The 12,488-nt window shown below is 37.7% G+C and overlaps 1 protein-coding gene across 2 annotated transcripts in view; it reads right to left on the reverse strand.

The window, feature by feature from the left end:
• Positions 1-1,686: 1,686 nt before the first annotated feature.
• Positions 1,687-12,488, reverse strand: part of CEP85L (centrosomal protein 85 like) — a 132,475-nt gene continuing 121,673 nt past the window's right edge. For both annotated transcript variants that reach the window (XM_028509322.2, XM_036024621.1), the window contains exons 11-13: positions 11,900-12,007; positions 9,794-10,025; positions 1,687-6,408 (exon numbers count right to left, since the gene is read on the reverse strand). In XM_028509322.2, coding sequence (XP_028365123.1) covers positions 6,245-6,408; positions 9,794-10,025; positions 11,900-12,007 — 504 coding nt within the window. In that variant the 3' untranslated portion in view covers positions 1,687-6,244. The remainder of the gene's footprint in view (positions 6,409-9,793; positions 10,026-11,899; positions 12,008-12,488) is intronic.

Here is a 12,488-nt window from a genome sequence, read left to right on the forward strand (position 1 = left end):
GGGGGACAAAAAAATGGCCAAAATGAAAGAACAAAGCTTCAGAAAAACACAACTAGGCGATGAAGAGATAGCCAACCTATCAGATGCACAGTTCAAAACACTGGTCATCAGGATGCTCACAGAATTGGTTGAGTACGGTCGAAAAACAGAGGAAAAAGTGAAAGCTATGCAAAATGAAATAAAGGAAAATGTATAGGGAACCAAGAGTGATGGGATGGAAACCAAGACTCAGATCAATGGTTTAGACAGAAGGGAGAAATAAACATTCAACCACAACAGAATGAAGAAACAAAAATTCAAAAAATGAGAAAAGGCTTAGGAACCTCTGGGACAACTTTAAACACTCCAACATCTGAATCATAGGGGTACCAGAAGAAGAAGACGACCAAGAAACTGAAATGTTATTTGAAAAATTAATGAAGGCAAACTTCCCCAATCGGGCAAACAAAACAGACTTCCAGGAAGTCCAAGAAGCTCAGAGAGTCCCAAAGAAGTTGGACCCAAGGAGGAACACTCCAAGGCACATCATAATTACATTACCCGAGATTAAAGAGGATAGAATCTTAAAAGGGGCAAGAGAAAAGAAGACAGTTACCTACAAAGGAGTTCCCCTAAGACTCTCAGCTGACTTCTCAAAAGAAACCTTACAGGCAAGAAGGGGCTGGAAAGAAGTATTCCAAATCATGAAAGGCGAGGACCTACATCCAAGATGACTCTATCCAGCAAAGCTATTATTTAGAATGAAAGGGCAGATAAAGTGCTACCCAGATAAGGTCAAGTTAAAGGAGTTCACCATCACCAAGTCCTTATTATATGAAATATTAAAGGGACTTATGATAAAAAATATACACAGTAAAATGACAACAGACACACAACAATCAACAACCAAAGCTAAAAATCAAAACCAAAAAGAAACTGAGCAAACAAGCAGAACAGGAACAGAATTACAGAAATGGAGATCACATGGAGGGTTATCAGCGGGGAGGGGGAAGCAGAGAATGGGGAAAAAGGTACTGAGAATAAGAGGCATACAGGGTAGGTACAAAATAGACAGGGGGAGGTTAAGAATAGTATGGGAAATGGAGAAGCCAAAGAACTTAATATAATATGTACGACCCATGGACATGAACTAAGGCGGGGGGGAATGCTGGCAGAGGGGAGTGCAGGGCGAAGGGGAATAAAGGGGAGAAAGAAAATGGGACAACTGTAATAGCATAATCAATAAAATATATTTGTAAAAAAAAGAAGGAATATAAAGATTTGACTTGCCAGTCCAACCTTTCAGCAATATGGAAAACTAAAACCAGTTTTTGTCTGTTGGAAAGGTAGAGAAATATTCCTGATATAAATAGGGATTTTAGAAATTCAAAAGGGGGACCCAACAGTATTAGCTAAATGGATGCAGGCATGCATTTGTACTCACAGCACCTATCACCGGAAAATCTCCGTGCCCTTCGTGGGAAGACCATGAGAGAAAGCTTTTCAGCAACTGAAAAGAAACTGTAAGACAGACTTAAAGCAGAAGTCTCCACTTTCTAGTCACAGATTCGCTCATGCATTTATAGAAAGCTTCCACCTAAAGGGCAAGTCAGCATATCCTTATCAGTGAAAATTCAGGAGAATCTGAAATTCCAAATACATTGTTATATTAAAATGAGACCCTTGCAAGACATAAATCTTTTTATAAAAAAATTTATTTCTCTGTAAATACAAATTCCAACATCAACAAACGATAGTCCAGTGGAAAAATACTTAGCCATTAACATTGAAAACTTTTTTAAAAATTTAATAAATATAACTTTGGCATTCAAAATTCTAGCTGTAAACCCTATTAAAAAACAAAAACAGAAAAACCAACCCCTTTACAAAAAAAGAGGCAAGAATGACAGATCAAAAGGCATGAGCCAACCTGTGGCTTCACATTCTTTTTACAAGGACTGTATTTCAGTTAAGTCGAGACCACTGTATTTACACATGAGGTATTCTGGGTGGTTCAAAAACTGAACCTAGTTTACGAAGTCCACCAGCCACAAGGACTGATTATGCACTCTGCTGTGCTTTTCAGGTAACCACCAAGCACCTTACCACGTCTTGCCATCACACCGATGTGATGCTAAATTTTATGTTTATGTATTTAAATAACTATTTATACATATATACACACACAAACACACAAAATGACATTCCAAAGGAGTGTCCTGCTTAACATATGGGGGAAAGGCTAAGCTTCAAACACACATATCTGATAACTCCTCTCATGTTTACTAAATTATCTACCTAGTAATGAAAACCTGCTCCTTGCTTTAAAAAAACAATCCTTAATCAGTCTACTGATGGAAGAAGAAGGTGCGATAATCTTCGACATTCTTACAGCTCATGTAAAATAGAAACGAATGCTTACTGCAGGCAAAGGCACGGAAGGTTCTCTCTGTGCAGCTGCAAGAGTGTTGTTAATGACTTATTGATGTGAGACTACATCCTTAGCATACTCAAATCTTCTTTTAAGTAAGAAAAAATCCCCTATCTTTCCCCTTTCATGATTAAATATTACCGAATGTATAGTATGACCACATAGCAATATCCCACCATGGCATTTAGGGTGAAGTTGGAAATTATACTCTATATACCAAATAAGAAATAGTTTTTTGTAAACAGTGAAAAGAACTGTTAAAAATCGAAATGAAATAAATTAACTTTGGCTCTGAGAGCTATAGCTACTGGCAGTTTCAAATGATATGGTCTAAGTGAGCATGGTTATGAGAATTGCTTATTACTGTAATTACATATCTACAATGATAGAAATCTATGTAAAAGAATGCAAACAATCCAAACTAAAGGTATGGCTGACCTGAACTATGCTATGTAAAAACAGTCCAGGTTCTCAGCTGCTATGCTGCTAATCAATGAACTACTACCGATATGAAAACATGTCTTCCCGATAAAATAGTTCCTTTAAAAATATCCTTTAAGAGATTCCTATTAATAAGTCTTGAACTATGACATTAATTTCTAAATTCATTAATAAGTCACAAATGTAAAATATCCATTTTAGCAACACTTCCAGCCCTTGAGATTGTCTCTAACAAACTACTAAAAGAAATCTAATTCAGTTTCATAAACTGTTATAACCAAAACAAATTTCACCAAAATATAATATTGTTAACATTAAATATCGAATCCTATTTCAAATATAATACAGGGCCACACTTATTAAAAGAAAAATTCAGGCATGAATTCCTAGTCAATACACTTAGGCTTTTTAACATGAGAGACCACTGAAAATTTACTAACAATGAACTAAAGTCATCCTTTTTTTCTGATGTCAAGTGAAAAGACAACCATTGTGCCTTTGATCTGCACAGGCAACGCGGGTCTTTTCCTGAGCCAGCTGTTACTTTACCCCTGCTATTTAATGGGACTGAGGCAGAATAAGCTCAACTTGAAAACCCAGAAGACAAATAATAAATGTTGATGTTGTATGAGCTACTTCCCTAGAAGACAAGCATTTAAATTCACAAAAGTATAACTTAAAAGTTGTCATTTCTAAGGAAATTTTCCAATACATTTACTTTACAATTATACAGGTTATTTTGTATCCAGACCAATGTCACTGCAATAGCTTCCAAGAACATAGCTCCAACCAACACAATAGGTTGTATTGGAAGGAGAAATTTTACAAAAAATGAAAATCAAAATTAAATACTGATGAATCAGAATACTACTACTTTGACTTCCCTTGCAAATTCTCTCTAAGGTCTATTATCCATGACCTTTCATAAACTCCAGAATCCAAGAGATTACATGTTGTAATTCAAAGTCATACTTAAACTATCACATCTTAATTTCCTTTTTTGGGGTGTGTATACATTTTGGAAATGAAACACATCAGCAGTAGCTTGTTAATTTTCCACTAAGCTAATTTTTTTTTTATCTTAAGATATATGAATTAAGTCAAATTCTGTAGAAGTTATAGAAAACTTATTTTTAAAAATAAAATACTTTATCCCAACTAATATAATAGATTAAATCATATGACCAAAAGTTTGTTTAAAACAATAATAATAAGCATAAAATCCTCAAACATATAAAACCTAAGAGATATTTAAGTAAAAATCTAATGATCCAAATAAATCAGTGATTATTTGCCCATTAGTACTATATTTTAGGGTGCCTATATTTCCAAAATTATGGAGATTGGGGGCAGGGGGAGGAAATTCTATGCAAAGAGAATATAAAATGCATGCTGCATTTGTGACTTACCTCTTTTAGATGCTACTATCTATTTTACTGTAATGGGTCATTTTTATAGATATTAATTTTTAAAAGGCAGAATTCTTTGCATCAGATTTTGGGTACAAATTTACTGCTCCCTGAATGTCTTCAACCCACCAATATTAAAAAGCAAATGAACACAATAGAAAGCCAAGTTCTTACCAGTGACTAAGTCCCTCCTTACTAGTGTCAGGGGCCTTGGGCTGCAGAATCGCTACAGTGCACAGAGTTCTTAGTGCCCAGACCGTAAGAAATTAAAAAGAGCAGGGAGGGCTTAGGCATTGGACAGAAGGCAAGCTTGATGTCCTCACAACGTACTGTAACTTATTGCTGCAGTACAACTATAATGTGACTTAGAAAGAGCTGTGAGACAAATTAACAACTGAATATCTTCCTGGCCTTATACCATGTTTTCACTGCTGAATATATCTAAGAAGAATCTTTTCTAGGAGCAGCCTTTATACGGGTATATAAGCCTGGCCGGAAAACAGACATGTGATCTGCTCATACCCAAGACAATATTATCCTGCTTGATTCACACCCCTTATTCCTTCTACCTCTTACTCAATCTTAACTTAAATGAGAGTTGGCTGCATTGAGAATACAAACCAACTTGTGAGGGACAATGATTGCCATAGCAAAATACATTCAAAAGAATGTAATGAATGCTCTGAAGGCAAAAGAATATATAGTCCTTCCACAACACCAACTAAAACAGAGAGATACTCATTCAGAAGTTTAAATGATTGCACGTCTACTTAAGTATCAGCTGCATTTCATAGTAATACCATGCACTCCAGTAGAACCTGACCAAGTTTGCATTCTATGAAAAAACCTGTCTGTAATGTAATTCATGTAATAAAAGGAATTGAAATATCACCTGATTTAGATTTTGCTTTATGCTATTGATAATTCTGATATAAAGAAGACAGGTTGGCTTTTTCTTAATTTCAACTTTACAACAGATACATAAACTGCTAAAATGTAAACATTTGAGATTTGGATAAATAAGCCATTGTTCTAGAGTTATCTGTTAATCTTTCTTTTACAATAATGAAAAGGGCCCTTTAAAGGTTTGCATTATATATGGCTTTGCTCATATTAGTATAAAACATATAAGTAAAAAACTGTAAATAGTAAGGGACATGTTAAAATTAAGTTCAAATTATGTTAAATTGCCTTGCGATAAATTACTGTTAGTGAAACAGATCATCACATCAAAATGTCACACTTCTAAGGCAATCCACAGTCGAGCGTTGAAGAATGGCCGACCTACCTACAGTATGAAAATCAACCCGGCCCCACCCTCATCATCTCAGCACAGTGCGTGTTCAGAACACATGGTTTTGCTTCCTGTGCTATTAGAACACTTGCCTGCTGTTGGAACTCTTGTTCAGCCCACTTTGGAAAACCCTAAAATATAACACAGGCTTCTACATGAAAAAAAAAGAAATACAAGAATAAATAGTGTGTGCCTTTCTCAGAAGCTTTGCTTTGACCCTAGAAATCATTATACTTTTGTGAATAAACACACACACACACACACACACACACACAAAAACAAAAGATAAAAAGAAATCCTACCCCTTTTATCTGAAGGGCACTCTTCACAGCTTGGTCCTACAATCAGTAGTTTGAGAATACAGAATTTTTTTCTTACATACTTTATCACATTTTCAAATGGTAATCTGATTTCTTTGTCCTGATTAGATAAGCCCCTTTCAGACCGCCTTACATCCCCATTCCACTCCACCCCCCCAACAAAACATACACACACACACACACACACACACAAATCCTATGTGCAAGGCATGTGTCACTTGCAACATTCCGACATGGCTCCTGCAGAGATCAGACGAGACTGGGTGCGTTCAGGGGCCGTAGACCGACATGGCTCCTGAAAAGGAACACGAAGACTGTAACACAGCAGCATTCAACAACGGGTCATTATTGCCGTCGGACCAACACTCGATCACTGGGTGATGCAGTTGTCTCCCATGTCCTGAGCGTAGCGGTCTGAGATCGTAGTCCTTAACTCATCGATGTCCCTCCGTAGCTGGCACACATCTGACAGCTTTTTAGTGAGCGTATCTGGGCCGTGGTCGTTCTCAGCCTCTTCAGCTGAACAGTTCAGTGCTGCAGAGATAAAATATGGAGAGACTGTCTCCTATTTTTTTTAAACAATGGCATTTTAAGGTTTTCAACTTAATTATCACTGGCAATATGATGTTGTACACTGAATACCACTCAGGGTAGGATTTAAATTATGCATCATTAAATATTAAATAGATCTTATTTACTTGGTCCTTTTAAAATTTTCTTAAAATGCATTAAATTCCTACAGCAATGCATACAAATTCAACATATTTAATAGACAACAGTATTCCAAAAGTAGAAAAGAGCATGCTCTAACAACTTTATTTGGGCTTAGCTAGAGCACTCAGTTATTCCCATTTGACAAAATCTGAAAATCAGTGTAGTGAAGGGCAATACCTTACATTTTTATAGATTGCAAAATGGGCTTTTTGTCATGAAAACAAATTTTCAAAATATATGGTAAGTGTGTATGTGCATATATATATACAGTGTATGTATATGTGTATATATAGTGTGTTATATAATGTGTGTGTGTGTGTGTACATACGACCCAATAATCACACACAATTGAATCAGACTGATAATTAGGAGCCCAATGGCTGAACAACTACGGGTGAGGTCCTGAGTCAGGTAGCTTCTAATTATGCACGCCAGTTCCTCTCTTTGTCAACATATCTCATCATAAAAGCAGGTGGAGTTAGTGATTGTAAAATAAGCCTTTCCTTATATTTTCGTTGACCCTGGTAGCTTATTAAAGCAGTAACTTACTTTAATAAATATTTCTGAACACCTGCCACGATCCAAGCACTATGTTGGCTGCTGAGGTCAGCAGAGAGAAGGGAGAGAGTGGCTTATTCTTAGTAATTCACATATGCTTTCATAAACAAGTCAGCCCAGTCAGCTACTGTTGACAACCTACTACTACACATGGGCCCTACAGGCACAAGGAAGGGAACAACCCAGGCCTCACTGGAGAGGGGAACAGGTCCACTGGGTGGGCCGAGGAAGCAGTCTAAGCAAAGGTATAGAAGTGGAAAACCACACAGTCTGATAGAACTTAAGAAACTTCAAGAAAATCAGTAACCAGCTCTAAAATGGTAGAGCACAAATTATGAGAGAGAAGAGTGCCAAGAAATAAGGCTGAAGGGACAGGTGTGAACTGGTTACCAATCTCTACTTTAGTGGGGTGTAAGGACAGGAATCACAGTTGCAGCAGATCACTCTGGCAGCAATGTGGAAATGGACTGGGGTCGGGGGAGTCAGCTGACCGACAGACCAGTCCAGAGGAAAGCTTGAATCAGAGCAACAGTGCAAAGAGGAGACAATGGTAGGAACAAATGCTAGAAGCAGAAGAAACTGACAGAAATGATAGAGCCCAATCACCCTCACCTTGCATCAGGGCCAGGGGCTGGGCATGGGACACACAATGGAGGAAAGAGGATAAAATCTGGGTTAGGGTGATAGGTAGAAGGTGCTGCTATTCCCTAAGAGGAAGAGCAGGTTTACAGAGGGAAGAAAAGTAGTCCCTGTTTTGGATATACTGAGTCTGTGATGCTTATGAAGCAGCTGGGGCTAATGTACAGATCAATATCATCAGGAGCCCAGAAGGGACATGCTAGGCAGAGTAAGAGATAAATGCCTATGTGGGCCACAGGTACAGTGATGGCAGAGCACAACAACAGGACATGGGTAGGATTCCTCAGAGAAAATACATACAAAGAGAAGCAAAAAACTGACAATAAAAGGTTCCTGGGGATGCCAGGACTGAAGTGGTAGAGCATTCCACAGAAGACTGAGGCTGAGCAGTCAGTACAGCTGCAGTGGAACTTAGAGGATGATGTCACAAAAACCATGGCAGCAGAGAGTTTAAGAAGGAGCATGAGCAGTGTCAACAGATGAATAATCCATGAAGTGACGAGATGAGAACTCAAAAGAATTCTGGGGTTCAGTTTTAAAGACTGGAAGGAGTATTCATTGGTAGGTGAATGTGACAAGGTTCTTAAATCTCCCTTTTATTCTTATCAGGTAAGAAATCTCTTTTATCCTATTACTGAAAAAGTTAATAAATACCATATAGGAGTGTGCAAATATAGATTGCAGAAATTGACCATCTCTGAAATGGTGGAAAAATGTGTTTTTTGAGAGTGAATTCTTGCTTTTTGTTTCAAGAGGTTGTTGCTAACTAAACCACCCCATATGCACCTACAAACTTCTCCTTTAAGATTCAAGCCAGTACCAGCTGCTCCATGGAGCCTTCCTAGCCCTTACCAGGTAGATTGAACAGTTCTCCCTTGAGTTCCCACTGTGTCTGTCTACATCTCAGGTGTATTTATCACAAGGCCCTAAGAATTTGGTTTATGAGTGAGCAAGGGCTGTGTTCAGATTCTCTGCATGGTCAGTGCCTTAGTGCTCAAGGAGGCATTACTGGATACATACTGCATGAATATACTTAGTGTTTCTTACATACCCATGCTCATGTATGTGAATGCACATCTATGAAGTAAAGGGGAAAATTCTGCTGATATCTCTGAGCAGAGTTACAGGTTTCATTTAACAAGTGATGCACTTTAATCAAGAGTATTACATATTTGGTTTGACAAAATTATTATGAGGCAAGATGGTGGAATCTTTTTGATAAGACTGAAAAAAAACCCAGTCCCTTCTCTAGGTACATATTCATAACGTTTTATGGTAATTACTCAATAAATGTTGGTGTATAAATCTTATGATATTACTCCTTTCACATCTCCTAACTGAAGTCCATTTCTTCTGTACTGAGGAGCCCCACAAGTCACTACTGTAATTTAGAACCACGGGCAGAGGTGAGTGTTCCTGTGACGGCAGCACAGAAGGGAAGTGGCACAAGGCTCTTCCTGTGTCCGCTCTCAGAGCTTTGTGTGCAGGCAGGCAGAACGGAAGCACCACAGGTGCGTGTCACACTGACAGGGACGAAGCAAGCAGGTGTGCGTGACAGGAACAACAGATCTGTAGGCCACGAAACTGCCACAGAACATACACTATACAGGAAAGCAGGTGAGTATTTTTTCTTCAATATTTTACCCCCTGAAAGCAAACTGAATGATTCTTTAGAAAAGTGATCAGGAAATCACACCTATTATCACTCCAATCACACATTAACCGATCCAGCACAGCTCCTCCACACCGGCAGATTACAGGCACCCTGGGGAGTGCCATTCCGTATCAGCTATGCCCCTGCTCACTTCTATAAGTGTAATGAGGTAAGTTCTAGCAATGAAGTAATAACAAGTATTCACAGACTCACAGGCTGATTCAGAGAGTTATAAATCTATGTAGGAATGGAGATTAAAAACAACTAGGGAAAATGCAGTCAGGAGTTCCCAACTCATGAAAGCAGTTTCTAAGTGTTAAGCAATACCATAAGGACAAGTCATTAGCCACTTACATCTGATTCCCAGTAATAATGAAAGATTAGGCTCCTTGCCCTGAGCACGCTGATTAAGAATACTACACAATGCCTTCAAGTCAAGCAAACAATAGGACATTTCCTTGAACAGCTGATCAATCACATTCAAATCAAACAGTGGTCGTTTGGAAAGAACCGCCTGCTGCCTGGATTGGTCTGCTTCCTGGCCCTGATCCAAGAGAGAGCATGTCTCTTCCGTCTGTCTTTGGTTCTGCAATGAATAAAGATAACAAAAATCTGGTGGTTAGAACAGAGGGAAAGCACTCAAATGTGACACAGGTTAACATTTTCTCCCAAGTCTAGAAACAAAACAGTGGAATATTATATGCACATTAACCAACTGTATACAGAGTAGTGAAAAAAAAGAGAGAAATAATTGAACTGTGGAAATGGTACCTCTGTGCCAGCTAATCCTGTGGAGGAAACAGAAATCCAGAGTCTTTGTTTCTAGGAGTCTCCCATGCTCTCACATAATGAGCATCTCGGATGTGTATGTGTTTTTCTATAATATGATTTATTCTAAGAACAAAGGAAACTCTACACTTCATCCTGTAGTTTTATTATTATTAGCACAGTAATTTACTTACTTTGCAACCTTTTTTGTATATTGAGAAAAAAGTACATATGTTATTATATTAAAAGCAGTCAAAATTTTCAGTGTAAGAGAAAAATACAACCACAAAATAAAAGAAGAAAAAAATTACCCTAAACAAGTGTAAAGTGTTAAATTGCCTGGGAAGACTCAATACAAAGTCACGGTCTCCTACACTCTGAGAAAGCAAAGCCACCGTCACCTCATCCCCAAACCGCCCTCATCTACTCCTCGTCCTGAAAACTGCTAATGAAAGGGGAGCTTAATTAGCTTTCCAACTGGGACTGCATTTCAGAATAACCAAATAGCCTGTGTTGATGAGGAAAAGATACATATTTTTTAAAATAGATGAGTGCCAGCTAGTAAGTATGAAAGGAGTGATATAATTAGAAAAAATACCATTCTTTTAATCATCCAGTAATTCAAACAATAATCACTGGTGGACACTAGAACCATCAAGGCAAAAGGTGCTGGCAAACTAAATACTCACACAGTTACCTAAGCATCGCCCCGCAGACAAGCTGCTTTTGCAGAACAGCCTCGTCCCTTATAGTAGAATAACCAACCATACATAATTTGATGATGTGAACTACACCTGAAAAGTATTCAGGCCAAAATATGTTTGCCCTGAAACTAATGACACCTTTAGCTCTAACTTCTAGCTGATAAGAAAACAGAGGGAGCGGAGAACAAGACCAGTGACACCAGGAAGAAGCAAACAGACAAATCTAGAAGTCTGATAATCTGCAGGCCTACGAGACACCAGGCCCGGTTTGGTCAACAGTCACTAACACGGGAGAAGAAAGAGAGCTTAGGTTCCTAAGACAAAATAAAATGCAACCCATGGTCTCTACTGAAGGCTGGTTTAGAGTCACTATAAAAAACACTTATAAAGGAGTGGGACAATTTTAATGAAGACTGGGTATATTATTGAGTATCAAGAAATATTATTCTTATTGGGTGTGACGATGGTGGCATGGTTACACAGGAAATGTCCTAATTTTTGAAGAGGCATTCTGAAACATTTAAGTGGCAAATATCATGATGCTAGTTAAAAAAATTAAAATAAGTAGTATTTGTATGTATAACATGTCCTTAAATGCAAGCCAAGTATTTCATCTCATAATTAAGTGAAAAAAGGGTAATCTGTTCCAATGATAGCACCAACGCTGCACCTTCCTTAACGATTTTCTGGGGTAATTTCATTTCTATTCCATTTACGCCTTAGTCCATGGTGCTGGGGCCTCATCTCTATCGAACATGTGACTCTGCTAGAGTCAAGTCTGTGGAGTTGTATTCTAAGACAAAATAAATAAATAAATGTCTTTTTATTATGGTTTTAGTAAGAAACCTAATGGATTTAATTAACTGGCACATCAAAATCAAGTCCCCAATTAAAAAAAAAATTTGAATATGTACAAGATAAGCATTTATTCTAACTTAAATAGGGACTGAATCACACTTTGAAAGTAATTTGAAGTTCTTCTACTCACATCAAGCAATGTTTTTGTTAACCTGTGTAGGTTTCTTTCTTTCTTCTCCAACTCTTCCATCATCTTTTGTGTGGTTAGTTTTTCTTCAGAAAGTTTCCCTTGCAGAGACTAGAATGAAGAGAATTGGAGAGCAAAGCATATTAACACTGCGAGCAAAATGCAATCCGCTAGTGACAAGTACACTGGCCCTGAATACTTCAGACATATACTATCCTCCCCAGCCCCTTGGAAGATGAAGGGCTCAAGTTTAAATCAACCCATATTTTACCTCTAGAGCAAATGACTACAACAGGGAAAAAAATACCATCTTTTCTATGAAAGTTTTTAATTTGGGTAAAACATGTTAAATCTAAAGTTGCAGTTTAATGCTATATTATAAAGAGTTCTCATTTTATTATGTATTGGGAGCATATCAGCAAACCTGTACCTTTTTAAATATTTTTCTTATAATTAATAAGATACAAAGTAGTAAGATCATAAGCCCGTCCATATTTTCTATCATTTGAAACACAATTAAACACCTGCCTCAGTATACAGTATTCCAAACAAATGTAATGTTGAATTCAGGGAAAAGGCCTATTATGGGGCT

The sequence above is a fragment of the Phyllostomus discolor genome, chromosome 4, assembly GCF_004126475.2.
Source record: "Phyllostomus discolor isolate MPI-MPIP mPhyDis1 chromosome 4, mPhyDis1.pri.v3, whole genome shotgun sequence".
Lineage (NCBI taxonomy): Eukaryota > Metazoa > Chordata > Mammalia > Chiroptera > Phyllostomidae > Phyllostomus > Phyllostomus discolor.